Source organism: Haemaphysalis longicornis, unplaced genomic scaffold, assembly GCF_048455015.1.
Source record: "Haemaphysalis longicornis isolate Haplotype H1 unplaced genomic scaffold, Haemaphysalis longicornis Haplotype H1 scaffold_3, whole genome shotgun sequence".
Classification (NCBI taxonomy): Eukaryota; Metazoa; Arthropoda; class Arachnida; order Ixodida; family Ixodidae; genus Haemaphysalis; species Haemaphysalis longicornis.
Window position 1 is genome coordinate 225,743,373 of NW_027526335.1, and position 25,789 is coordinate 225,769,161.

Below are 25,789 nucleotides of genomic sequence, written 5' to 3' on the forward strand. Positions count from 1 at the left end.
GTTGTAAAGAGAACGGCCGGAGAACAGGCAGAGGAAAATATCCGCGAGTTCTAATTAGTACATGAATACCAAACGCAACTTTACTAATAAGTGATTTGATGTGCAAGTGAAATTTTAAATGTTTATCGAGGACCACTCCTAGGAATGTGGTGTAATCTGAAGGGTAGATGCGTGCCAAGGCGGAGATGCGGGATTGAGGTAATCTGCTTATGATGGGAGTGAAAAATTATGAAACTGGTTTTGCTAGGGTTTATATTTAACCTATTGTTTCGGCACCAATCGGATAATCTTATTAAATCGTCGTTTAATTTTTTAGTTAGGTTCGAGAGGTCAGAATCAGCCAAATAAACCGTGGTGTCATCTGCGTAAAGCATGCATTTTGAAAAATTTAGACAAGATGGGAGATCATTTATATATAACAAGAACAACAGTGGTCCCAAAATGGACCCCTGGGGGACGCATATATATTTACTGTCTTGTATTCGGAAAGTATGCCACTGCCTTCCACAGCCTGAAGCCTGTCAGCCAGATATGACTGTAGTAAGGCTAATGTTGGTCCACAGACACCCAATGATTCTAATTTTGAAAAAAGAATATCGTGAGTAATAGAATCAAATGCCTTTGTGAGGTCGACAAATATAGCTGCTGCAAATAGGCCGCAATCAATTGATTGTTTCATGAAATCAGTTATCTCGATAAGAGCAGCCTCAGTAGAAAAATTAGGCCGAAAACCAAACTGACAGGGGGTCAGTAGTTGAAATTTGGAGATATATTTCCACAGCCTAGTTACAATAAGTTTTTCTATTAACTTGCTGAAAAAGGGCAGTATAGTTATGGGGCGATAGTTATTTAACACACCACGATCACCTTTCTTATGAACGGATACTACTTTTCCTTTCTTAAGTTCAGACGGAAAAACGGCAAACAAATGTGCACTTTCACAATTTCTACCAAAATTCCCATTCACACCGTCCCATTTTTATTCCTCAAGACAAAGAAATGCGCAGTGTGTTCTAGGATACATTGATACAGCGCAGAGGTAAGAAAGCCACGCTCGGAAGTTTAGCTTAGTCTTTGAAAGAAGGAAATCCGATTTTTTTTACTTTTTCCTGTTTGTTCCCCATTTTCCGTTCCATCCCTGCTTGGGCGGTCTTTCTTTATAGTGCCTTTGTTTTTATTTCCGTTGTTTTAAAGCAAAGCTTTCTACTTCTACCAGCCAGCGGTTCCTTCGTGGCGTGCGGGGCAATAAACTCCCAACGCGGCGGGGGCAAATGGGGGGGGGGGGGGTACCCACGGAGCACACTGTAGATGGCGTGGCGAATTTACCCAGCGTTCCCCACGCCAAGGTGCCTGCCTGCCGGCGGCTGCGTCGGCGGCACGGATTTGTCGTCTGCTTTAGCAACGGTTGTTTGGGGCCTGTTTTAGCGCAACTTTGCCTCCAATGCGCGCCTCCTGCGCACGCCTTGATTAACTTATTGTTCGACAGCACCTCCTGGGTTGCCCGGACCCGACGAAATTCAGTGGTCGTACGGCAAAGATGCGTCAAGAATTTGTTTGAAGGGGGGAAAAACGAAATGCATCACTGGAGACCGCTGGAGAAACGCTACCTTTTGCGTACTGCTTGCCACGAATGGAACTCGGTTTTCGAAATTGATGAATGCCAATTCGGTTGTGTTTAAAAAGGTATTACAAAAGGCGGCAGGAGCAACTGGTCCTGAAAAATAGCGACTATAAAAGTTCCCTCAGCTTTTTCGCATTTTTCAAACCTACTAAACTAACTATAGTTTAAATCTGTATAAGTCGGAAACACGTACTAAGCTCATATTCCGAATCGTTTCTGCGTTTGCGCTTGTGTCGCACGGTGGTGTAGCCTCGGGCTAGCACCTCAGGATGGCTAGGTTCCGCTTTCTCACCCTTCTAAAGATGCTCCTCTCCGTTTTCTTTCTGGCGACACACGGCCGGGCTACTGCGACGGCGGCTTCCACCGCTCTAGCCCGGCTGTGGCCGACACTGCTCCGTTCGGGCCCGATACCCCCGTTAATTCCAGGTAACGGCTGGCAGAATCTCTGGTTTCACTCTTTGTAGTGCCACGTGTGTGAATTCAAGTGACGTCGCATGGGCAATTGTAGTGGGTGTCGTTTAAAGCTTTGCTTTCAAACCACTTTACAGCGTGGAGTGGAGCCAATTTTTTACTACGTTTAGGGTTCGGCGCTCATTTTGATCCCTTTAAAGCACGGATAAACGATTGGTCGTCCATGTCCAGTCACCGGTGTCTGCATTCTTTTATTATTTTTTTATCTTATTTCTGTCAATCCACGCGCATACATATTGTATTTATTTTTGCAGACTGTTCAGTTTGTGTACAAATGAGTCACGAATGTCCCTATGTGTTTTCTTGTATCTGCGCATAATATGAATTTTTATACGAAAGTGTAACTTGTATGTAATTGTAGCTTGTATCGACGTGCCGAGGCGCAGCATAGGAGGGACAAAAACACAGAAGACACACAGCGCACTGTGTGTCTTCTGTGTTCTTGTCCCTATTGTCTTGTGCTGCTCATCGACACATCATTATGTACCAAGTCGTCCAAACCACTATTCTGCTGTAACGCGTTTGCATTTACACGTCTGCTCCGTTCGCTACAACAGTACTTGCGTTGTTTACGTGGCCCTTTCGTCGGAAAGCAGATCAACGGCTGTATGATTTTATCCCCCCACGGAACATCAGGAACTGCTGCTGTTAACGTTGAAATAAAGATTTGAGTGATTTGTATTTGTTAAAATTGTATTTAGTGGGTACCTGGTCCATTTTCACTTATTTATATTCCATCGGAGCATGCGCGGAGCATTTTTGTTGCAGACGACGGACCAGCCCCCGGCATGCCATGACGGTGACTTGTTTGATTTGGGCCCCGCCATCATGTTTGTGCCATGGCATGGGCTAACTCAGCATATGTTCTGCCCTTATACAGCTACATTGAATACTGCCATCGTAGTCTTAGCACTGCTATTAGATGAAGACTTAAAGTGTATTTAGATGAAAAAAGGTTGCAGGCGTGCTCATTATATCTCCGTGCTTCCCTTCTGTTCGCGTGTACTTCAATCTCATTCTGGTCCCATACATGGATGTGTAATTTACGCTGTATGTTAACCGAGGGATTCGGAATGCCAGGCATGTCCTGTTCAGATAGATGTTTTCGCTTTCAAGTAAAATGTGTGCACTTGGTTTTGTTTCTTTTCTAGAGACCACACATTGCTTCCTATTCTGTGTATGCACCCCAGGCAAAGCTCTTGGGTGTGTTTTTTGTGGCTTATACTCCGCATTTCAAACGCACTTGGCACGGCGAGATTCATTAATTGACAATAATCATTCAGATTCTTGAGACCATTTCGATAATTCCGCCCCCCGTAAAAATATTTGGGCTGCTACCCGACAGGCTCAGTACAGCCGCTCCATTTTTGGAGTTAACTGTAGCACACGCATGTGATTCTGGGAACATCTAATGGACAGGGTGGGTATGTAACTGATAATGCTTCGATGACGCATCTAGATTCCGGTGTCATACTTCATGATTACCGCTTTCACGCAGCAGGTTTCTAAATTTAATCCATTCGCTTACATTGTAGGGGCTCACAGACACAGACACACACGCAAGCACACTAGCAGGCACGCGAACGCACAGACGCGCGCACCCACGCACATAGACGTACCCACAAACGCATTGTATTTCCTGCACACTCATGACTCCTTTCTTTTAGAATTGCGAGATCATTTTACGAAGTCCGTATAACTCACGAATGACAGTTGCCCGCCCAGAACACATCAGAGTGCTACTCCAAATTTCCTGATCAATTTGGAAGCAAAATCCTGGGCTGATGGATTCATTCTTCTAAAAGGCCAAAGGTAGGCATACAGAAATAAAATCTCTATTTACATCAGACTGAATTGCTTAATCATACAAACATGGCGTCCGAACGCTGCTCGCCTTCCTTCTCTTCCTTTCTGTCGACCCCTGAATCGTCCTCTTTATTTTCATTCTTGCCCCAGTGCCCCGCGCAAAAAATGCAACAACCTTCCGGCCCCGCACAAAAAATGAAGGTAGCCACTGCCCAACACAGCAAATCACAGGTCCTCCTAACGTTGGTCTGTCAGGGAATAGACTGTACAGGTTTTGACCACAAAACACAATAACTCCGTTCCTGTCGATACCGCTAAGTCAGCCAGATGTCCAGGCTGCCAGTAGGGCTTGTCTCTTGGGCACGCGCCGAGAGTACCGCTGCCGCCGACGTATTCGGAAGAAATTCGCAGCTTATCTTCCACGGTCTTAAATTCACATGGAAATTCTTCAGCAGCCTGACAAGAGTTCCTTAGTGCATTTCGCTCCTTCCTCGCGCGTTGTGCTTTGGCAATTCTGCTGTCCATGTGTGAGGCATCCTTGCTCTCCCCACAACGCCCGCTGTGTCCTGTCTCCATCAGCCTGCGACGTCCCTTACGGGTAATGCCAATGTTTGAATCTATGGTCAACCTCTGGCCGTTCACTACAAATATTTGCGTCCTATCTCGCCGTTCGATTTCCGCGGGTGGCGCCCTCGTATTCTGATGCTTGGGACATTTGCTGTAAGTGGCTTCTGAAGAAGTTACACGGCTTGATACGCAGACTGTGTAGCCCCCAGTACTCTCCGAGGACTCTTGAAGTGGCGTAGAAAACAAGGCATCTTTAGCTTGGATGCCAAGTGTAGACAACGAACGTGACGCAGTCCCTCCCTTTGCTTGCGGCGGTTGAAAATGAGATGAGAGCGCAGTTTCTGTCGAGTTAACGTCTTCAGGCGCGTATTCAAAATCCGATCGTTCGTAGCACGCTTTAGTTAGAGAAAAAAACTCTCTGAAGGTTACCGATCCATTCAATGCCTTAATTATCTTACACTGTTCACTGGTGTCAACCTTCTCATCTTTTAATCGATGGTACAACCTGCCCATACTGTCAATTATCATGTATTCACATTCAATGTTATCGGTGAATTCCTCATTCAGGGAGTCGTTGTCGATAAACTATTCAATTGCATCATTTAAACGCCTTAGCAGAACTTCAGCTCTTCGTATGTCGCGCAGAAAATTCTTCAACATGTCACACACATCTGTGGTTCTGACGGTCAAGCTTAATGTTGCCCTTGCCAACCTCCGAGCGATTTCCCTTTCTCTGTCCCTTTGTGCCTTTAGCTTTTCAAGCGGCATCGTAGGCCGACTGAAACTTCTTCTGTGCTGTTGATGTAACGTGTCTTTCGTTGCGCGATTAGTTTCAGCATTCTCCTCACCGTGTACGGAGTAGCTCCCAGGTCCCATCGAGGGCGATTGTTGGAGGGGAGGATGCTCTGTCGCCGCTGTATTGTCTGTTCCTTGCGTTGGTCGTATTTGGACAGCACCACCGTGGCTCCGCCAATTGGAACAGTCCTTTATCCGCATAGTTGGATTCATTTTTCTAAAAGGCCGAAGGTAGGATGACTTCGAGTCATGAGAACGTTACCGAGATCTGGTCCACCTTGTGGACACCGTAGCCGCCGCTTTCAGTTTGGTTGGTACCCGTTCCGCCAGCTTGGTGGCCCCGACTTCTTCCTTCCCGGGTTTCCAGGCACCATTAGCTGATGGATTCATTCTTCTAAAAGGCCGAAGGTAGGCATACAGAAAGAAAATCTCTATTTACATCAGACTGAATTGCTTAATCCTGCAAACATGGCGTCCGAACGCTGCTCGCCTTCCTTCTCTTCCTTTCTGTCGACCCCGGAATCGTCCTCTTTTTTATTTTCATTCTTGCCCCAATGTCCCGCGCAAAAAATGCGACATGGGCCTTGCCTGTATCTAGAAATACTTCATAAAATATGTAGGTAGCATTCTCGTCCCACGCCAGGGAGCTGCGAATACAGTGTGGCTAAGGCGCGTACAGAAGCGACAGGAAATGCGTGTCTCTTGCTCAGTGTAAGACCGCTGTGATTTTCAGGGTTGCGGGCAGCGAAAAACAGAACTATAGTCTCTGCACAACGGTGATGCAAAGCTTCAGCAATATAAAAAAAAAACTAAAAGCAAGAAGTCGTGATGCTTCCCTTAGCAACAACTACCCGTTCACAGCCAGTCAGCCTAAACGAATATATCCAGATACCCATTACTGCGTGGCTTCGACAAAATCGCAGCGAACACGCCGGTGCTATCCTGGTCGCGGTGGCCTCTCTTCAGATGGAGGCGAGAAGCAACAACGCTCGCGTGTAGAAATTTCGCAGAACAGTAATGATCTCCAGGTCGTTGTTATTCATCTGCAGCGCACCACCATCGCGCGCCTTATATGCAGGTGTAGCTGCAGCGTTTTACAGTCCCAATATTTGATTTTTTTTAAAGCGCACTCAGCACGCAGCGCAGGTCGCGTTGACATCATTCATATACATGGTACACCGCGGAAGACGCCAAGTATACGCCTCGAGCGCGGCCTGTAGGGGCGCCACTGAAATCCCCCTAGCGGCCCGTTCAGAAAGCAGCCGCGGGAGTCCGCGTCCCGCTCCCCACTGTCGCCGCTGCTTTTGCGGCACGTTCACGACCGAGAGTTACCGCTTGCGGGTGTTTGAAATCCATGTTTATGTGGAGTAGTCACTCTTCGCAAATGGGGTGTGTTTACAAGAGTGTAAATGTTTCTGACGCGATCTTAGTGTGGTATATTCGGTCTGTACAAGCGCCAGGTGTGTGTCACAGGCCAGCGTCGCGGAACCGGCGTATGATGGAGCCGATTGTAGTTACACTGCCCTGAATATACTAGCAGTGTCTCCGTCCGGTTCCTCAGATGTTCATGCTACGGGTATACACTATGATGTAAATCAGTTTTGTGCGCTTACATATTCAGCGGAACGCTCATACCTGACAGCACGCCAGTTACTTTTCCCAATAATAAACTTCAGATATTGATCAACACCATTTAGAAGCCAATGTGTGTTAATTTCGGGAATATTCAACGTAAGTACGATAGATAATGCAAAATTATACTCGGGGATCAGCACACGACAAAGAGTTGTCTTGTCGTAAGGTGAGCGCCGGCAAACATTCATCCGCTACATATATCCTCTGCAAGCAGCGCGCAGATGGGCTTAGAATATAATCAGTATCCGCAACTAAACTCTTCTTCGAAATATCGTCACATGGCACAGGGAGCCTGAACAATAATGCACAAACTGAAATCAGAGGGCCTTATTTATTACCACACTCATCTAACGGCACCTTTCATCGCTTGTGGACAGCCTACCCTATATACTTCCAAAAATGCGTCCGCCGAACGATCAGCTGTTTGTTGAAGTCGAAAAATAAAACGACAGTGAACGCGAGATTTGTGTGTGTGATTACTAAAATGTTCGTTGCTTGATTCCGCTCCGGATTTGCACACAGCGTCCCCCTCCCATGTCTCGCGAAATAGCGGTGCATTTCGCGTATAGTTGGTCTGGTGGGCCCTTTCTGGCTTCAGTTTCGACGAACGTATGTCAGAAGCTGCACTGCATTTTTTTTTTATATTTCCGTTAGAGCTACTATGTTTCTTCCGCCCTTGCACAACATGTATTTTTCTGTGGTTTCATATAAGATTGTCTTGGTTCTTGCTATAAGGCGTGTGTGGGCACATATTTAACGACGTACAGGCTTCGAATATACTTAGCATTTTCGCATGGTTTATATTCTGATAAAAGGCATAAGTTATTGTCTGGGATTGGCTAATCACATCCTCGAAACATATTTTTCTGCGACTTATATATTTGAAACGAAGCCACATTCGTTGTCCACGCTGCAAAATGAAGCCAACCTCTCACTGTGCCAGTATCAGGTCTAAACGAGGCGACAGTAGAATTCATTTGTGCCTGACGTATTTGGAGGTGACAGGGGTGATATGCTGCTACCGTCGCCGACGCCCCGAAGTGCGGCGACGAAGCGCGCAGAACCGTGTCCCCGGGTAGATCTTGCATGTGATCGCATGCTCTACGAAGGCGCAGCTGCTTTTTCAGTGACCTAAACGTACTCTTTGCTAACAGACGTCACCATAACAAGTTTTTTTTTAGGGCGCGGAAAGGCGAAAAGAAGCGAAACAGAACCAAAACACTGCATGAGCCCCTATCAGCCACGCAGCGCACAACCCGTGAACGCCGCAGAGAAGCGGCGGCAGGCGGCGCAGCGATCGCGAAGCTCGAGGGACCGGGCGGCCGTTGTATGGCACCACTGTCGCTTCAGCGAACAGCGCCGCCCGTGGCGAACCGCTCGTCAGTGGAATGCCGGTGGCGGTCAGCGCAGCGTTATTGTGCATGTCTTTCTGTCGTTTTTTCTGCGGTGCGGCTTGCAAAGCGTACGTAACCCCACGTGCATTTTTCAGATCGGTAAATTTTGAGCGTGGATGTGACGTTTACGAGGCATGCCGTGCGTGTGATTTACGCTGATACTCAGTACTTACAAATAGCAGACGACGCTCAATGCGCCAAGCTGGAAGTCAAGCTGGAAGTGAAAGTTCGTTGCTTCATGCAATTTTTTGATGCCTGCTGCAGTTTCGCGTATCGAGGAGTATACTGCAGCTAAATGCTCCCACAAAGCCGCTGTGTGCAACCGATCTAGGAATGCTGCGGCGCTGGCCTTGGGCAGTTGATGACGAAAGGGCGTCAACGTCGTGCACAAGCGAAATACAAAGTTAGGGGGTGTCTTCTAAGATTTACGTCAAAACAGAAATTGTGATGGACGACGCTTCCGTAACTTCATTGCCTACGGCTGAAACGTGTTTAATTTCACAGAAATGCTCTTACTACAGGCATCGGGAATCGTTAATAGAATAAATACCGCATGATAGTAGAACGTTATTGCTTCTCGTGGAGAAGCATTGCTTTACAAGAATTGCAATGGTTTCTGGCTAGTTGGTACACGGTTTTTCGAAAACCAATTCCTGCGTGGCTGAAGGACGCAAGATAGGAGGGTGCCCGAAACCTGTACTGAGCTTCACAACTGAATTCTGCGGTCGGTTTACAAGCTGACACCTACGCTTGCAAAATCATGCACACCTACGTCTAACGACGATGAGGGTTTATCCCAAAGCTCTGTCGTATGGGTTTCCTTGGTGGCCTTCTGGATTTAAACTTTTACTAGTTGAGCGTCGAATTTGACCAGCACGCAGTTTGGTCTTTTGATCGCAGCGTCTTTGACTTTGACCATTTCCCATTCGATTTCGCAGGAAGAAAGCTTTGCGTTCAACCATCATAATCATTAGACGGAGGGCTAGATGATTTTGCGGTTTAATTTTGAACTTCCATGCCCCCTCTCCAAATCTAAACTTTGTCCAGCGTGTCGGAAATGTGTCTGTGCTGGAGGACTCGGGCTGATGCACCCATATTTGAGGCAACTAATCGCGCGTTTTTGGTGTCTTCACCAGGCATTACACGATTTTTTAAGTACTCTGTAAATAATACTTCAGCATTAAAAAACACCGGCTGACGTTAACGCTGCCACATTTTTAACTATCACTCTCCCAACACCACCAGCCACCTAGTTTGGACATGTCCGTCCAATCCCCCCCTCCCTACTCCCCTCTCCCCCTCTCCTGAGCATTGGGAGCGCGCACTGCGCTGCAGCCAGCTCGAAGAACAGGAAGCCCTGATTCTCCGGGCGAAGACTGCAGCCACAGCCCGCGGCCTACCGGAATAGGATGGCCACCCAGTGCTCCACTTTTTAACCCAACTCCCTTCCCCTCTTTTCTTAATAAACGTTTTCAACAACAACAACTGCCACCCTTTATTCTACGCAGGTGGTAAAACGGGAAGGCGAGGAGGGATGGTGGATGGTTTGTAGCTTGCGCTGTTGAGTTGGTGAATAACTTTGGCTCTTGATAAAATGACCACCACAAATGTGGGATTTCCACTTCGGCTTTCAGGCTCCCATGCTGTCACAGTGTCGCTCACCAAAACCGAAGGCACAAAGCTCACGGTTACAGAAAGTGTAAACTACCGCAACATTTCTACGGCCACACGGTAATTCATCTCGTATGCAGGTGCCTTTCTATGCGTATCGAGGTATCCCAGCGCTAAGGCTGGCGTGGAAACCGTAGTCATTGAAACCAGTGAAGATAATTTAAAGTGGTAGACATGAATATTAATATTGCTAATAGTTTTATTCCTACTCAGATCGCGCGGAGCCAGGCGAAGAGCGCTGCAAAAAGCGCTCGTGTCAATGTAGCCCATTCGCAATATTACAAGCATCCAATAAGTTTGCGTAGCCGTTAGTGCATTTAAGAAGAAAATAATACTACTAATAGTAGTTTTATTCGTACTCAGAACGGGTGCAGCCAAGCGCAGGTCGCTGCAAAAAAGCGCTCATGCCATTGCAGCCGACACCCAACTTTAGAAGCGTCCGACAAGTTTACGTAGTCATTACTGCATCTAAGAACCCAACACATCTGTCTAGACTTTGTTTCACCGCACATATCCGCTCACAACACCGCACATATCCGCTCAGAACATCACCGAAACATTCAAAGCACCGAAGCAAACACGACAAAAACAACAGGAGGCTGTGTAGTCCAATGCACCGGCTCATTCCACTGACGAGGGGAGCGCCGAGTGGTGGCGCCACCCGTCAAGCTGCCCGGTCTCTTATAGTTACTAAGAAACTCTATGGTAACAGCTTCAGAAGGCGCGGATGCGTTATCTCGCCGCTACCTCAGCTCGCTGCGATGTGCGCATTTCGCAGCCACCTAAACTTGATAACGCTGAATCATGGTGTCTTGGGCAATGCGTGAGACTGTCCAGTTCGTGTAGTCTATTACAGTAAAAGGGCCATTTTTTTTCGTTCACGTTCTCAACGGAACGCTGAAATTAAGATTCAAGGAAGTGACAGAAAATCTTTCATTCGTGGCAGGCATTCAATTCATCTGCATGGGTCTTTCCAGGGTTCTAAAGAAAGCAAGAGCGCATCAAAGACAAGTATACAAACACTTGCGCAAGTGTTTGTCAAGTTCTTTTCGTGTTCCGACTGATGCGCTGTTTTCTTTTAAACTTATGTGTAGATCAGCGCAACTTTCTTCTCTTGCTTCGTGTGTTATTTTCTGGTAATTACTGATGGCATGGCTGTAAATTAATTTTTACTATGTTTTCAAACTTTTTGTGACGTGTAAATTTCGAATAAGCACAATTGGGTATTTGTTCTATTTACTTTTTCTGCACGTTTTAACATTGAAGCTCCTGTTTCACAGTACAAAAAGTTGCCAAAAATATTGATGAATTATCTTACATATGTGAAAAAGCTTCTTTGTTAAATGAATTTTTCTGTTTTCTGTAATGTTCGGTTTATTGAGGAAGGCCGCTACATTGACGGCTACCAAGGCGTCCAACCACGCACTATGTTATTGATTTATTTGAAATGTTCACTGACAGCGCTGTACCTTTTCGGTTGAGGCACTGGGTAAATGAGGAGTATAAGGCATACAGAGAGACAGCATATATCTATGGGTAGTAAATGAAAATTGGTTAAATAAATTTGTATGTATACAGGGTATTTCAGGGAGACTAAGTAATTTTGAAAATGGGCTTTTTGAAGTTCAATTCTTCTTATTGCACTAAGTGATCAAGGGCCGTGGCGGGTGCGATAAATTCGGTTCCAATTGCTATTTAGGGCAATATTTACTAGACTTTTTAATTAACTTTTTACTTATTCTAAGTTAGGTGTTTGAATGTAATCAGGAAATTGTAGAGGATCGTGAGCCCATCCGGTATCGATTGTTAGATTTCCGATATTTTAATTGCGTGCAGAGGTAGAGTAGAGATCAATTTGAAGGTGATCACGGTAGCATCGATTAGCAGGCATTCCAGACTACACCGCGGCCGTTTCCAGAACTTTGGAGATTCAGGTAGCAGTGCCTTCTTCCTCTCGTTGCCCATTTCATGATACTACCCTAATTCAACCCGTAACACGGCGCTGCTGCTTTATCTGCCCCCCGAGCAATCGCCTTCAAATTATAGGTCTTGCGGGAAGTCCTATATCGGTCAGACCGGGCGCTGTCTGAACGACCGTCTCCGCGAGCATGCAAACACACTGGAAACAGTACTGGCAGCAATCTTGCCACACATTGTAAAGACCACGGCTGCTCGCCCAGATTCCACGATAATTGATTTGATTGATTGTGGGGTTTAACGCGCCGACGCAACGCAGGCGATGAGGCGCGCCGTAGTGGAGGGCTCCGGATTAATTTTGACCACCTGGGGATCTTTATCGTGCGCCGAAATCTCGTACACACGGGCGTTTTTGCTTTTCGCCTCCATCAGAAAAGCGGCCGCCGCGGCCGGGAATCGAACCCGCGACCTTGTGCTCAGCAGCGCAACGCCTTAGCCACTGAGCCACCGCGGCGGGTCAGATTCCACGATACCCGTGTTGCAAGAACGTATAAGGGTCAGCGTGAGCGTAAGATCTATGAAGCTTACCTCATTCACAAGGCAGGCGGCGATTGTGTAAGCCGTCCATTGAATTACTAAAAAAGAAAATCCGCTATCTGGGCTCATAAAAAGCTTGACTGTTCAGGATGTCTTGCTTGCCTCGCGCCTCTGGCCACGTCTTAGCGTTGCTACCATTTAATCAATGCACGTGTATCAATCTTGTATTTTGTGTGCTATGTTCGATGCACTTCTTTTTTTTCGTGCTCTTTTTCGTGCTTCCTTCTTTTTGATCGTGTTCCTTCTCGCCTTCTTTTCTGGGTATATTTCGCAACCCGCACAATAAACCAACCAGTTGTTATTCAGCGCCTTGTGTCGTCGTTTCCTTGTCCCGTCTTTTTGCGGCGTTTCGAATTTCAGTATGCACCACCAACTAGCCCAAACCACCGTTCTAACCCAGAACTCGCATCATCGCTTCGGTTTAGCCCCACATTATCCGTTTTTTATCCAACGCGCCAGTAACGCGCGTAGGCATAAAAAAAACATGTTGACTTTTTTGGAACCCGGGCGGATACAACGAGGAGGCAAAGCTCCCACCGAGGGATCAGCACGTGGTCTGTTCCGGGGGCGACGGGAGCTTCTTCCGCAATGCTTGAAGCTTCCCCGCAATACTCACACTTTAAACCGTTTAGGAACCTTGTGGAACCAATACACCGAAGCCATGATTTATATACTCAGGGTAGTTTTCACTCCCAAGATAACATCATAAGATAACATCAGCAGACTCGAAAACGTACAAAAGAAGGCTGTGCGCTACATATTTAACAAATTTGGGCGCACTTCAGTTACCGAGCTTCTAAGACGAGCCGATTTACCGTCGTTAGCACACAGGAATCTTTTATCCCGACTGAAGTTTTTCTATCAAATAATCAAGGGGCATTATAAAATATAATTTTCAGATGTGATTTCATTTTCAGCTGGGTACGCAACCAGACAAAGGCACCAAATAACAGTCACCCCCCATTGCACACGTACTAACTGTTATAAGTATTCCTTCTTTCCTAGAACCATTTCCGATTGGAATAAACTTCAGAATTCACAAGTTCTACAGCCTTCTCTAAGTTGGAGTCCCACCTTAATTAGCATTGTATAACAAATCCTCTGTTGTTGTTTTTAGTTGTGTGTTATATTATCTGTAAATTTTGTACCCGAGAAGAAACGAAGCCGTTTCATCTGTGTTGCATTGTACAATTGTTGTAAACCATGTATTCTTTTATGCCCTGTAACCCACCTGCTAAAATCCCTATCAGGGATTGCAGTATTTATAAATAAATAAATAAATAAATAAATAAATAAATAAATAAATAAATAAATAAGAAAAATATCGTAGAACATTCCGAAAATTATGAGTAATCGTGCTGAAAAGATCGCCGCCCATAGACTTAAGCTCATTCCTGACCGCCTGGTGGTCGATGGCTGAACTAGGCGTGAGCCGGCACGGCCGGGCTGGAGTAGCGGCGGGCCCGCAATTTCATGAAAGTGCGCGCTCTCCGCTCCTCCAGTCCGGCCGGGGAGCCGGAAAGCTGGGGATGATATCGAGAAATGCTATCCATAGTGGTCGCTCCTGAGCCATTGACACCTCTATGCATTGGGTTAGGACAATAAATTGTCCTCTAAGCGTCTGTCTCGTCTGAAACCATTTTGTAGTTCTCCCGGTATGCTGTTCCCCTCTATCCACGCCTGTAGTTCCGCTTTTATGGCTTGCATAGCCAGCCTGTATGCCACTGAGATAACTGTAATAGGCTTGTACGAATTGGAATCAGCCCTGTCTTCTTTACCTTTATATATCATCATCATCCTGCTCTTACGCCAATTGTCCGGTACTTGCTTAGTTTTTATCACTTTTTCGATTGCTCGATTCATATGTGCCTTGCTTTTTGGACCCAGTAGGTTGACCAGCCGTATAGGAATTTCATCCGTCCCTGTTGCCGTATTAGCTGGAACATTTTCTTCGGCTTTTTTCCAGTTTAGATTCTCCAACTTTATCTCTCAATCTGTACGCACCTCAGTTGCCCCACTCTCTAAATGCTGTAGGCCTCTCTCCGTTCTTCTGAACTTCTCTTGTATCATTGAGCGTATGTGAAATACCGCTTCTTCCCCTTTTAGTACCTGGCCTTCGCCGTTTATGACATGACGTTGTACTTCTTCGGTCTTTTTCCTTAGTTCCTTTACATGATTCCAAAACTTTCTCAGCGCGCCCTTATACTTTGCCCGTATATTCGAGACCCATCGCTCACTTTCTCGTTTAAGTTTTTGCTGTACAAGTTTTTGTACTTCCAGCTTATTAAGGCGGTACCAATTCCACTTCAAAGTTATTTCCTCTGTTTGCATTCCCACTCGCTTGGCCTCCCTGTGTTCTCTCGATGCTTGCTGCCTTTTTGTTATAGCTTCCTTGATTTCTTTGTTCCACCAGCTTCTAGGTGTTCTTTTTTCTTTTCAGTGGTTGCGTTCTTTCGCGTTCCTTATCTTTCCTTGAATGAAACCAATCAGTTCGCTGTATTTCAAATCTTTCGTAGGTTGATTGATTGATAGAGGGTATTAACGCGCCGACGCAACGCAGGCGATGAGGCGCGCCGTAGTGGAGGGCTCCGGATTAATTTTCACCACCTGGGGATCTTTATCGTGCGCCGAAATCTCGTACACACGGGCGTTTTTGCTTTTCGCCTCAAATCTTTCGTAGGTTGTCTCTCGATTTCCGTTTCCATGCTTTTGGCAATATTAGCCATTTGCTGATCGTTTAATTTCAAGTCGTGTACCACCGTTTTCTGGTTTCGACCTTCCATTTTTCCAAAAGTCAATGTTATCCGTTTATGGTCACTTCCTAAGCTGTGGGCACCTATTTCATCTATTTCCATTAGAGTCAACCTTTCATACACTCTTTCTGAAAGGAGCCTGTAGTTTATACTGGACTGCTTTTCCTCTCGTTCCCAAGTAATTTCTCCTCAGATTTATTCTCTCTGTTTACTACAATGAGATTATGTTCTTCACACATATCTAGTACGAGTTTGCCCTTGAGGTCTGTGTATCCGTCCAGGTCCTCAATGTTGGCATTCATGTCTCCCACTAGAATCACTTCTTTCCCACTAGAAGCGGAGGGGAGAGTGCAGCGCTCTCCGCCGATCGTTCCGTTGCCTCTAGCCGGTAATGGTGGTTCAAGTGGAAATTTGGCGGCAGAAAACACACAGGTCTGTTCAGGCAATTTCCACAGTTCGTGAGTCAATTTACTCAGGTTTTACATTACGTCATGCCCCCATTGCCGGTGCATGGATCCCTCTTCAACCTTTGCTACCATATGTGTCTACCATTTTCAGATCAATCCAGTTTCATTCTCGACTGCATAGAGTTACTCGACTGCACAAATTGCCGGCAATTCGCTATGTTTGCCAACAATTTGCCGGAAGTCTTTTCGGATTGGCTTTCAATTTTGGTCACGTGATTCCGGTTGACAAAGCGGTTGTGTGTGTTGTCGTCATTTTGACGTTTTATGACGTTTACGGGCACCAGTTCTAAAGTTTGCCTTAGTTCTCTTTACTGAAAGCGCATAATGTTTGGCTGGCAATGAAAAACCAGACTAAAAGCACTAGACATGACAACGTAGGCCTGTCTTTGCTATTCAACAACAATAATGCCTGTAATACACGCCCTCTCTGTGATTGGCTGAGAAGGCATGACGTAATTTAAACATTTGGCGGGAACGATTACGTCATGCGTTGGCAACTTCAGACTGCGTAAAAGTGACGTAATACTACGTAACAGCTTTAAAATGACGGCTGTTTTCGTCGCAAAATACAAGCAAAATAGGGCAAAAAATTGCTCCAGCTTTCGGCGCCGCGAAATGTCCGCCAATTTGCAGCACGCGCAGTTTCGCATTCATTCATTCATTCATTCATTCAGTGTACCCCTAAAGGCCCTCTGACGAGGGTATTACATAGGGGGGAGGGGGGCAAGACAACATTATACAAAATTACTAACAAAAATACAAAACGCATTATAACCAGTAATTAGTCGCAACGAAGGGAAGGAACAATAAATACAACCTACAGCCATACCGCGTTGTACAATCGTTAAACAATCAGATAAATTGAGAACATGGCTCGCAAGACCTCAAGAATTTGCTTGACACTATTGCGCCCATAATATTGGCTGAAAAAGAAAACAATATAACGCAAAAACAAAGAACAGAGAACATAACAAGTGGCAGCGTATGAAGAAATAGCCTGAAGCAAGAGCAACGTATGCAAGCTACTGCCACAATTTATGGTAGAGGTAAAAACTACAGAAAAAAAAATTCTAGTTAGTGACCGTAGTGTGCAAGAGCTGCAAGAATTTATTAGAATCTTTTTCGGTGGCAACATGTGCTGGCAAGTCATTCCACTCAACAATGGTGCGCGGTATGAATGATTGTGCGAAACGAAGTGAATGACATTGTGGGCGTTTAACTTTATTGGGGTAAGCACGCTGTTTAAAGCATGTTTCCTACCGACAGAAATTATAGTTTCAGCTGCTTCCAAGTCAGCGATCATGGAGCATACAAATAACGTGCAGTATTTTGCTTTCATGTTTGGCAATAAAATAATTTTTTTTTGTTAAACGTAATCGGAGCATAAGAGGGCAGTGCAAGCCTCTCCATGACAGAGAGAACCCAATGCATGGCATTTCTCCATATTCATCCTAGTAAGGTGTTGGTTCACATGATCGAACTCACGAGAAAAATAACAAAGAAAAGTGACTATTTGGTTAATTACAGCACTGATTGAAGTCGAGCTTGACGAATTAGTGAATCGGCGACATCGGTGCGCTCCGCGGTTATCAGGGGTATCGCTTCGCTGCTCTTATGTGTCATAGAAGCGATGGTCGCGGCCGTCTTTTTCTGTGATCACGCCATAAACTTGTAACATAGCAGCAGACGATGGCGTCGCGGCGGTGGCGGCAGGGAAGGTGATAACGCAACAAAGCTTGCATTGAAGCAGAGAGCCCAGCTATGTTACTAAAAGCGATTGAAAGAAATAAGTAGATACGGTAAAAAAAATGTGCGATGTTCTTTAGCTCGACATCCGCCTTTCGCTCGCTTTTGGATCAACGTTACTCGATCGCCTTATGGTGTTGACGCCAAATTTGACCTCCAGAAATGTGTTTTTGTTGTCAGCCTCAGCTACAGTCTTAATTTTTATAGTACATTCCAAGTGTTTTGATATCTTTCTTGCACAATATTTGATACCTTGGCAGCGATCTTTATGAGTGAATCGTCAAATTACACTGCATGTCGTCATAGCTATAGGTGCCGCACGTCACTGATTGCTTACGTCACGCTTAGGCAAAAAATTGCCGGCAATTGGTGCAGTCGATAATAGGGCCCAAGCTATGTTACTAAAAGCGTCTGAAAGAAATAAATAGATACGGGGCCCCACGTGCGCTGAACGGCCGGTCGCGGCATGCACCGACCCAGAGTTGCTAAGCGGCGGCGAGAGGCGGCGCTGGAGGCGCGCGCAAACTGCAGTGTCCGGTGCCTACAGGAGCTGTACTTGTGCACAAATGGTTCCTCTCATTCGGAGTGCCGATGAAAAAAAAACATTTGGAATAATGGAGATTGTTTCAAAGCTGATAGAATTGTACGTGATGTTCGTGTAACTAGTACATGCAAGCGTGAATAGTGCTCGTGAGTGTTATAATCTTTCTCAGCAAAAATATTTTGCGCAACAAGCTCCACTTGAACTCGTTTCCTTTCATCAAGGCGGAAATTTGGGCGAGTCGGAATAAGTTCATCTTGCACAGCGTAAAAAACACACGGGACACGACATGGTGTCTATTTATTACTCGTGTCCCGTGTGTTTTTTACGCTGTGCAAGATGAATCGTTTCCTTTCACCTACTGTGGCAGAAACGCAAATTACAAGTTGTACAGGAACATATGTTTCAGATATTTGAGCGTCATTTCAATAAAACTTGATGCGAGCCTCCGAATGGTGGCTGATGTGTGTCCATCTGTTTATTGTTGTTTAAACATTCACGTTTATAATGATTTCATTTTAAAGCTTTCTTCATACTTCGCTGGTATTACTACGTACAATGGAATCATTCATATTCGTGGGATGCTTCACGTATTTTCTGAGTGAGTGAGTGAGTGAGTGAAATACTTTATTAAGAACGAGAGGCCATGATGCCCTGTGGGGAAGTGAGGATGGCGGAGGGGGAGCAGAAAGGGAGAGGTCACAATTCATCACAATTCACACAGTGTACACAATTCTAGGTGTAAGGTCCTATTCGCAAGATGCACATTTCACTCTGTCAGTGGCACCAAAATGCACAGTTTGCACTGTTGACATTGGTCGTGGATGGGAATGGCCAGTCCGGGAAAGTCTGTCAGACCGCTATACCACCTTGTACAGACCGTTTTCAAGCTATTTCTAGGGTAACTATTTCTAGAGTAGCGGGGTCTTCACGGACGCGACTAACATGCTCCAGTTCAGTCGTGGGTGCAGGACCCACAGTTAGCAGTTGACGGCGGTTACGGGCGAATATAGGACAGACCCAAATTAAGGGGAATAGATTTGGTATGGCATTACTATTGCAGTGGGGGCATCGGTGCAGTTGAGAGCCTGCCGGGGCTGACCACTTATGTACAATGTGTGGTGTGTACGCTGCATTTGCATACACTTTATTGGCGAATACCTCGCCCGAACATGAAAAGGGCTTGAGAGGCGCAAGGATGCCAACCGGAGTTTCAGCTTGCAAACGCTTACTGCTTTCTTTTTTGAGGAGACGTAGCCGGAGTTGCCAATCTGCTTGGAGAGAGGGGACGGGCGTGGCGGGCACCGTGGGAGGTGATAGTAGCCTCTCCCTGGCTGCGTCGTGAGCCATGCGGTTGCCTTGTGCGCCGGAAGTGTGTCCCGGAGTCCAAACAATGCGAATTTTGAATCCTTCAATTTGTAGGTCTCGTATCGTGGTCAGGATATTTGTCGCCGTGATGTTCGGGGAAAATGGACGGTTCAATTCTCGGACAGCAACATAAGAATCCGTGATAATGCGAAATTTCTTCGCGCTAAGATGGGCGGAATGGTCATAAATTTGCCGGGTGGCTGCCAGAATTCCCAGAAGTTCTACTTCTTCTACAAGGCCGTATGTGTTGGAAATTTGCCGGGATCCATGCAATTCTGGCAGGTCTGTAGATGTCCACGCAATGGCCGCCATCATCCCACTCAAAGACGCGTCGGTGTAAATGTCAATTTCGTCGCCTGCCTTGTCATCTGCGAGCGTGCGAACGTATTGTTCGCGCACTATTCGGTTATGGCGCCGGATCGGACATCGACGTGGAATACCGATGGAGGGGCGTTCCCACGGAGGAATTGCTGGCGGCAAATCCGTGCTGTCAGAGTCGCTGTTTAGGCGGTCCCATTTCTGAAGTCTTTTTCCCTGTGGCGAATGGTCCAGATGATATTGGAAATGTAGTTTGGTCTCTTCAATCAGATTAGTGAGAGGCGTAAGAGGAACTGCTTCGTGGAGAGTATCTACCCGGGTGAATGAGGGGAGGCCACTAATCACCCGGAGAAGGTGCCGATTCATCTTGTGAAGAGCATTAACATGTGACTGTCGTAGCTCATAGACCGGGAAGCCGTAAGTGAAACGTCCATGTGCCACGGCACGCGCGAGCATTGTACAAGCTGCTTGGTGCGCCCCTCCATATTTATTAGATATCCGTGTAACGAGGTGTAAGGTGGAACGCCAGGATTTCTTAAGTGATGCTATCCACTGTTTTGGGCTATTACAGCTGCTGACTGGAACACCCAGCAGTCGAATTGTTCCGTTGCAAGATTCAAGGAGTGTGTATCCCCCACTTGAAGGGAGATAATCTGTTCCTTACTTGTTCGACGTTTACCATCGACGCTGAGCAGTGCTGTCTTTGTCGGGGACAACTGTAGCTGAAATTGGGACAGCGTATGTTCCAAGCTCAGGACTGCTGCTTGCAACTCTGTTTGCATAGCTTCTTTCGTGTCATAATCGGTGGCTTCTGTCCATACCACAATGTCGTCCGCATAAAGAGCGAACCGGGCGGCAGTGTCCTGTTCAAGAGTTCGAGCAACGCGGTTCATGGCCAGATTGAAGAGGAGAGGAGCCAGAATGGACCCTTGTGGGACTCCTCTGTCCAGGTAGAAAGTAGTGGGCTGGTGGGTTCGAGGGTTAAGACGGATAGGTCGATGTTGAAGAAAGCTGCGTATCCAGGACTGAGCTTTTTGGCTGGGGAAGGCGAGGGCAAGTTCCTGAAGGATTCCTGATTGGCTTACATTATCAAAGGCCTTGTGCATGTCTAAAGCGAGTACGTAGTCCGGCAAGGCCTTGCGCGAGGTCCGATTAATTACCCGCCGCAGCAGCCACAAATAATCGTGGGTAGCATGGTGGGGGCGGAAGCCCGTAAGAGCGGGATGAAACCAATCTGTACCCTCCAGATGGTGTACGAGCCGATTGTTAAGCATACGTTCGATAAGCTTACATGTTACAGGGGTAAGAGCGATGGAGCGAAGATTCTGAGGATGACGAGGATCTTTGCCGGGTTTGGGTATTGGATGAATAACTGTTACCTTCAGGGAGTCAGGTATCTCGCCTGATTCCCAGGAGTGGTTGGCCAGATGTAGTAGAGCATCGAGGCCGTGGGGGGGAAGGTTCCGTAGATCTCGCCATTTAACTTGGTCATGACCAGGAGCAGACTTGGGCTTGCCTTGAGAAATCGTACACAGTTATACTGACACCAGAGGCTATATTTGAGGAGCAACAAAAATAAGCATTCTTCCGTTTCGTTGGATACGCGGTATATCTTCGCAGCGGTCTTACGCCAAGTAGCGGGCAGACATGCAAATGCACCTATGGATCAGTTCTTTTTATTCCTCGGGTACTATGCGCTTTGTGCACGTCGACGTCGCAGGCAGCTGATCCGTATACTGTCGTCTGCTTTTATTGGAGAAGGGGCGCTTTCTACAATATTTCAGCTTGCATTCCCGCACAACTCGTTAGCTGAATATTTCTATGAATATTGCAACTGTGAACGCAATAAAAGGTGGTAATTGTTGTGTATCAATTTCCCTGTTGTTTGAATTGAGCTACGTGGTGAACTGCTGTGTCATGTTTATTTTGTTCTTCAGAAAAAATTCCGCCGCCGCTACCAGGTGGCGCCGCATGTTTATTTGAAACTGCAGTGCACGAGGCCCTATAATACCGTCGGACGGCACTGTAGACACGGCCTTTCAAGTATCCTAATGGCTTTTCAAGTATCACTCCGATAATAGAGTTTCATACAATAATAACTATAGTTCATATCACAAGCTAGCTGCAACACTGTGGAGGCTACATTGTTATCAATAGTGCGCCCACTGAGCGCACCTAATCCGCCGTGAAGGGGGTCCTGAAAGGACACTCCCTTCTCCCCTCTCGGCAAGTGGCACCGCACGGCTCCGGCGGCGTATAGGCGTTTGCTAGTCGGCGTAGCCAGGCCTTCGCTGACTGGCCTGCGGCGCCTGCGACGCCACTTCCGGAAACTGCCGCACAGCGCGCACGCCGGGCGCACAGCCTCAGCCGCTGGGGACGGCGCACAGCCTCAGCCGCTGGGGACGGCGCAGCAGACGACGCAGTGGACGCGTCTTCAGTGTGCTCGGGCCGCCGGTTGTTTTCATGCAGTGCTGCTGATGGAATTTAGCGATCCAAACTTCTTAATCTTGCATCGTAACGATACGCGCATCTGCGGAGATCGAAGCGCGTCTATACGCGCGTTAGTAAACCGCAGGGAGGACGTCGTTGTGATCCGGTGGGGCATGTGCGCGTCTGCGGCGACAATTTGTCATTGTAAATTCAATAGATCACATGACGCATCTTCAGATTAACAAAGCCCCACCTTCGCACATTTTAAGGCAAAGGTGAACCCTCGGAGCTTCACGTTCCGCCAGTTTAAACAAAAGCAAACTCGCTGCACGCCTATCGCCAGCAGTACGCCTACGAATGCACACTTGCGGCAGCAGCAAACAGCTGACGCCTAGCTCACGCGTGCCAACACATATGCATGCCAGTTTCAGTGGAGGTCCCAAACATTTCCCACCCACCCACCAACCAACCAGGAGGAAAAAAAAAAAACAGCTAGCACAGACGCCACAACGTGCTCGACCCGATCAAAATACTCCCTGGACAGTCGTTTCGCGTCTACATAACAGCAAACGCAGTACGCTCGGCGCCTACTGCTTAATACAGCCAATAAAGTAACCTTCCTTGATGTTGTATATTACGTTATCGTCGCTAAATAATGCTCAAGAAGTACGACAAACGACGAATTTTCTCAGATGGGTGAGCGAAGTTAGCCAAGTAAACGCTATTTGATGCCCAGCCCACTAGATGGCAGCACGGACACGTTTCTTTTCTCACTCTGCACGAGCGTTTTGTACGATACTCTAAAAATATATATAATTGTATTCTGAACGCATCTTTTAAAAAGTCACCCATTCAAGTTATTTTAAACGAAAGCGCATAGTTTTGAGAAACACAGTTTTGTGTCTGTTACTTTGATGCTTATTCGCCAGATGTCGGCAGTGGCGATTCAAGGAGCGCTTATTTCAAAAGTTGCGTTCGCACGTGTTACGGTCCCGCTTTCGATCGCCTTGCGTGACACGTCCATTCTTCTAAATCCATTGCGGTCGCCTCGAGTCCTCGCACCATGCAAAACGCTGGTGCCGGCCTGGAGGTCGTAGAAGACCCCACAGCAACTGCCTCTGGTGTGAGGGTGCTTCGCTCTAAACTCACCGATTCGAACGCTGCGGATGAGTGGGTGAAGCAGTACGGCGCCAGCACCAACACCGCTTGGATTGTTCATACCGTCCGCTCGAAGTGCTCTAGGTAAGTGATGCTATTACTGTGTTCAAAAATCGTCTCTTCTTCAGATGAAACACGTTTATTGACAGAATACCAGTTAGTAAAAAAAATCGTGTAAATTACGTGTGATAAATGGAGGAAATAAATAACCTGATTTATTTACAAGTGCCTTGATCACGGCAGAGGCCAAAGTTGTAGTGCAACACGAGTTCTGTGCCTTGACAGGCATGCCGCATAAAGCATAGAAACTAAACTAATTTTTCTGAGCAGTCCTGCTAGCCTGAAACGATTTTGTACGAAGAGAAAGCTAGGGTGTGTACGATGCAAAATATTTTATAATTAAAATCTGAAATCTCCCAAATCTCCAGTTCCCAAAAATTATACCTCTGATGCCTTGAAAATTTCAAAATGGCTCTTTTGCACCAATTACAATGCTCTCCTTCCCCCCCCCCCCCCCCTTCCTCTTGCTCCCTCCAAGGCACAACCTCAAGTGACGTAGTGTAGCTTTATTTGTACATATATGATTGCCTGTTATAAGCAAATCTCTGGATAAGTGTACATTGGATGTAATATGTTCAGAACCAACGTCAATGTGAAAAAATCGCGATGAAAAAGGTCCATGCTTTGTGGCAAATTTCGGTACTACAAAAAGGCCATTACCTGGCATAACTCAGTGATGCAGGAATTTGGCTGCATGCTCACACGAACTTGTGTCCACCAAGCAGTAGGTTTCATTTTTGACAGTGGTAAAGTGATGGGACAGTGGTCCCATAAGGTTTCAGGGCCAGCAACTAGTGAACATGCGCGCACTGATGACATTTACTAAGCACCAACATTTTTTAATCTGTAGGGTCACAAGCTCAATTTTTTTGCTGTACATTTTTTGCAGTTCATATGGCTGTGGAATTAGAATTGTACAATAAATTTTTATGCCCCCAAAGCAATACTGGTTGATAGCAACACCAGTGCACTCCTCACCATAAAACTCAGATCTCTTTGAATAATGTCCTTTCAGGATGGTCTTCCACAAGGTGTGGGTGTGCCAGCACAACGAACGAAATAAAACGAGCGAGAAGCGGAGCACCCGGTGCCCAGCCAAGCTGGACATCAAAATCAAAAAAGTGAATAGGGACACCAAAAAGAATGACGCCTTTCTCTGCCGAGAGGTGCCCCTACAGGCCGTGATCAAGCTTGTGTCACAGCATAATCATAGCACCGAGTCGGCAGATGCCCTGCGAATGCTGCGACCGAGCTGCGAGACGAAAGCGGCCTTCGTGCAGTACTTTCAGGAGGGGCGAGGGCCTGCCGAGGCCCTGAGGCGCCACGAGCGCAACCTCGCTGCCATGGACCGAGGGGTGCAACTGCGGGCCAATGGCATGCTGAACCCTGCGTACCGGGTTGTTGGCCACTGGCATGAACACTGGGTGCAGGCGAAGTACGGTCGCCTCAGCAACCCTGTGGCTAAGCTGCAGGAAAAGATGGCCCAGTACGCAGCACAGGGTAAGATACCCCTCCATGTGAACATCTGAATCAACACGACATTGGGGAAACACAAAAGCTAATGAGGGCAAGTAAAGTTTGTGGGCTCTCTGCAGTAATTCACCGTTGCCGAGACACATTTGGCAACAGATTTCCAGTCAGCAGCTGCGCGCACCCTGATCCTCCCTACAAAAAAATGCAGAGCTGCGCAAACAGTGCAGTAATCATATTTTTAGCATCCCATAAAAACTGATTGGGCTTTTGAACTTAGTGTCCAATTGCATTTCAGTACTTCAAACCTATAGCTGATTGGGAAAACCAGCTGCCTTTATTGTCCACATTGTATGCATAGACATCAATGACATTGTTCTCTGAAAGGGCTGCGCCCACAAGGAGAAACTTGTCAGCAGCCCAATGCCGCATCAGCTAAGCCAATACAGAGATGCATTTTGACCAGGTATACTACTGATACGTAGAATATAGCTAAGTATGCATTTCTGATGTCCTGTCACCCCTCTGTCACGGATACTTCTACTCTCAAACTTTCACCACCAATAATGCGGCTATGGCATGTGAAACGGGTCAAGCTGTACCAATTGAGAAACATTACTGCAGTGCTCACTTCAAAGTGGTCATGAAAAATTGCTTCCTTTGCAAAAGTTCTCATTGAGTAAAACAGTAAAAAAAGTGACACTGAAGATAGATGAATAACAGCAGGCATAAACATTCAATGGTTTTATTTTCTCAAGGACAAGATTTTCACAAATTCCACTCCAGTTTTTATTTGTGGAAGATTGTCTTGCCAGAAAATTTCACCTAAATATTTTTTTTTTGAAAACGAAAATATCGCAACGTTCTGTTCAGCACCTTTTGAAATGACTATAGAAATGTTCTTTCAAGCATCCGCATGACACTTTCATGAATTTGAACCCCATGTAACATCAGACATGGAATTTTATTTATACCAGTGCGTGGCTATAAACAAAGACTAACAT

At 46.4% G+C, this 25,789-nt stretch overlaps 1 protein-coding gene across 1 annotated transcript; it reads left to right on the plus strand.

Moving 5' to 3' along the window:
* Nucleotides 1-23,899: 23,899 nt before the first annotated feature.
* On the plus strand, nucleotides 23,900-25,118 carry LOC144176025 (uncharacterized). Its single transcript, XM_077705129.1, has one exon. It carries the CDS (start codon nucleotides 24,332-24,334, stop codon nucleotides 24,842-24,844), a length of 513 nt encoding a protein of 170 aa, XP_077561255.1. The 5' UTR covers nucleotides 23,900-24,331; the 3' UTR covers nucleotides 24,845-25,118.
* The last annotated feature ends 671 nt before the right edge of the window (nucleotides 25,119-25,789 follow it).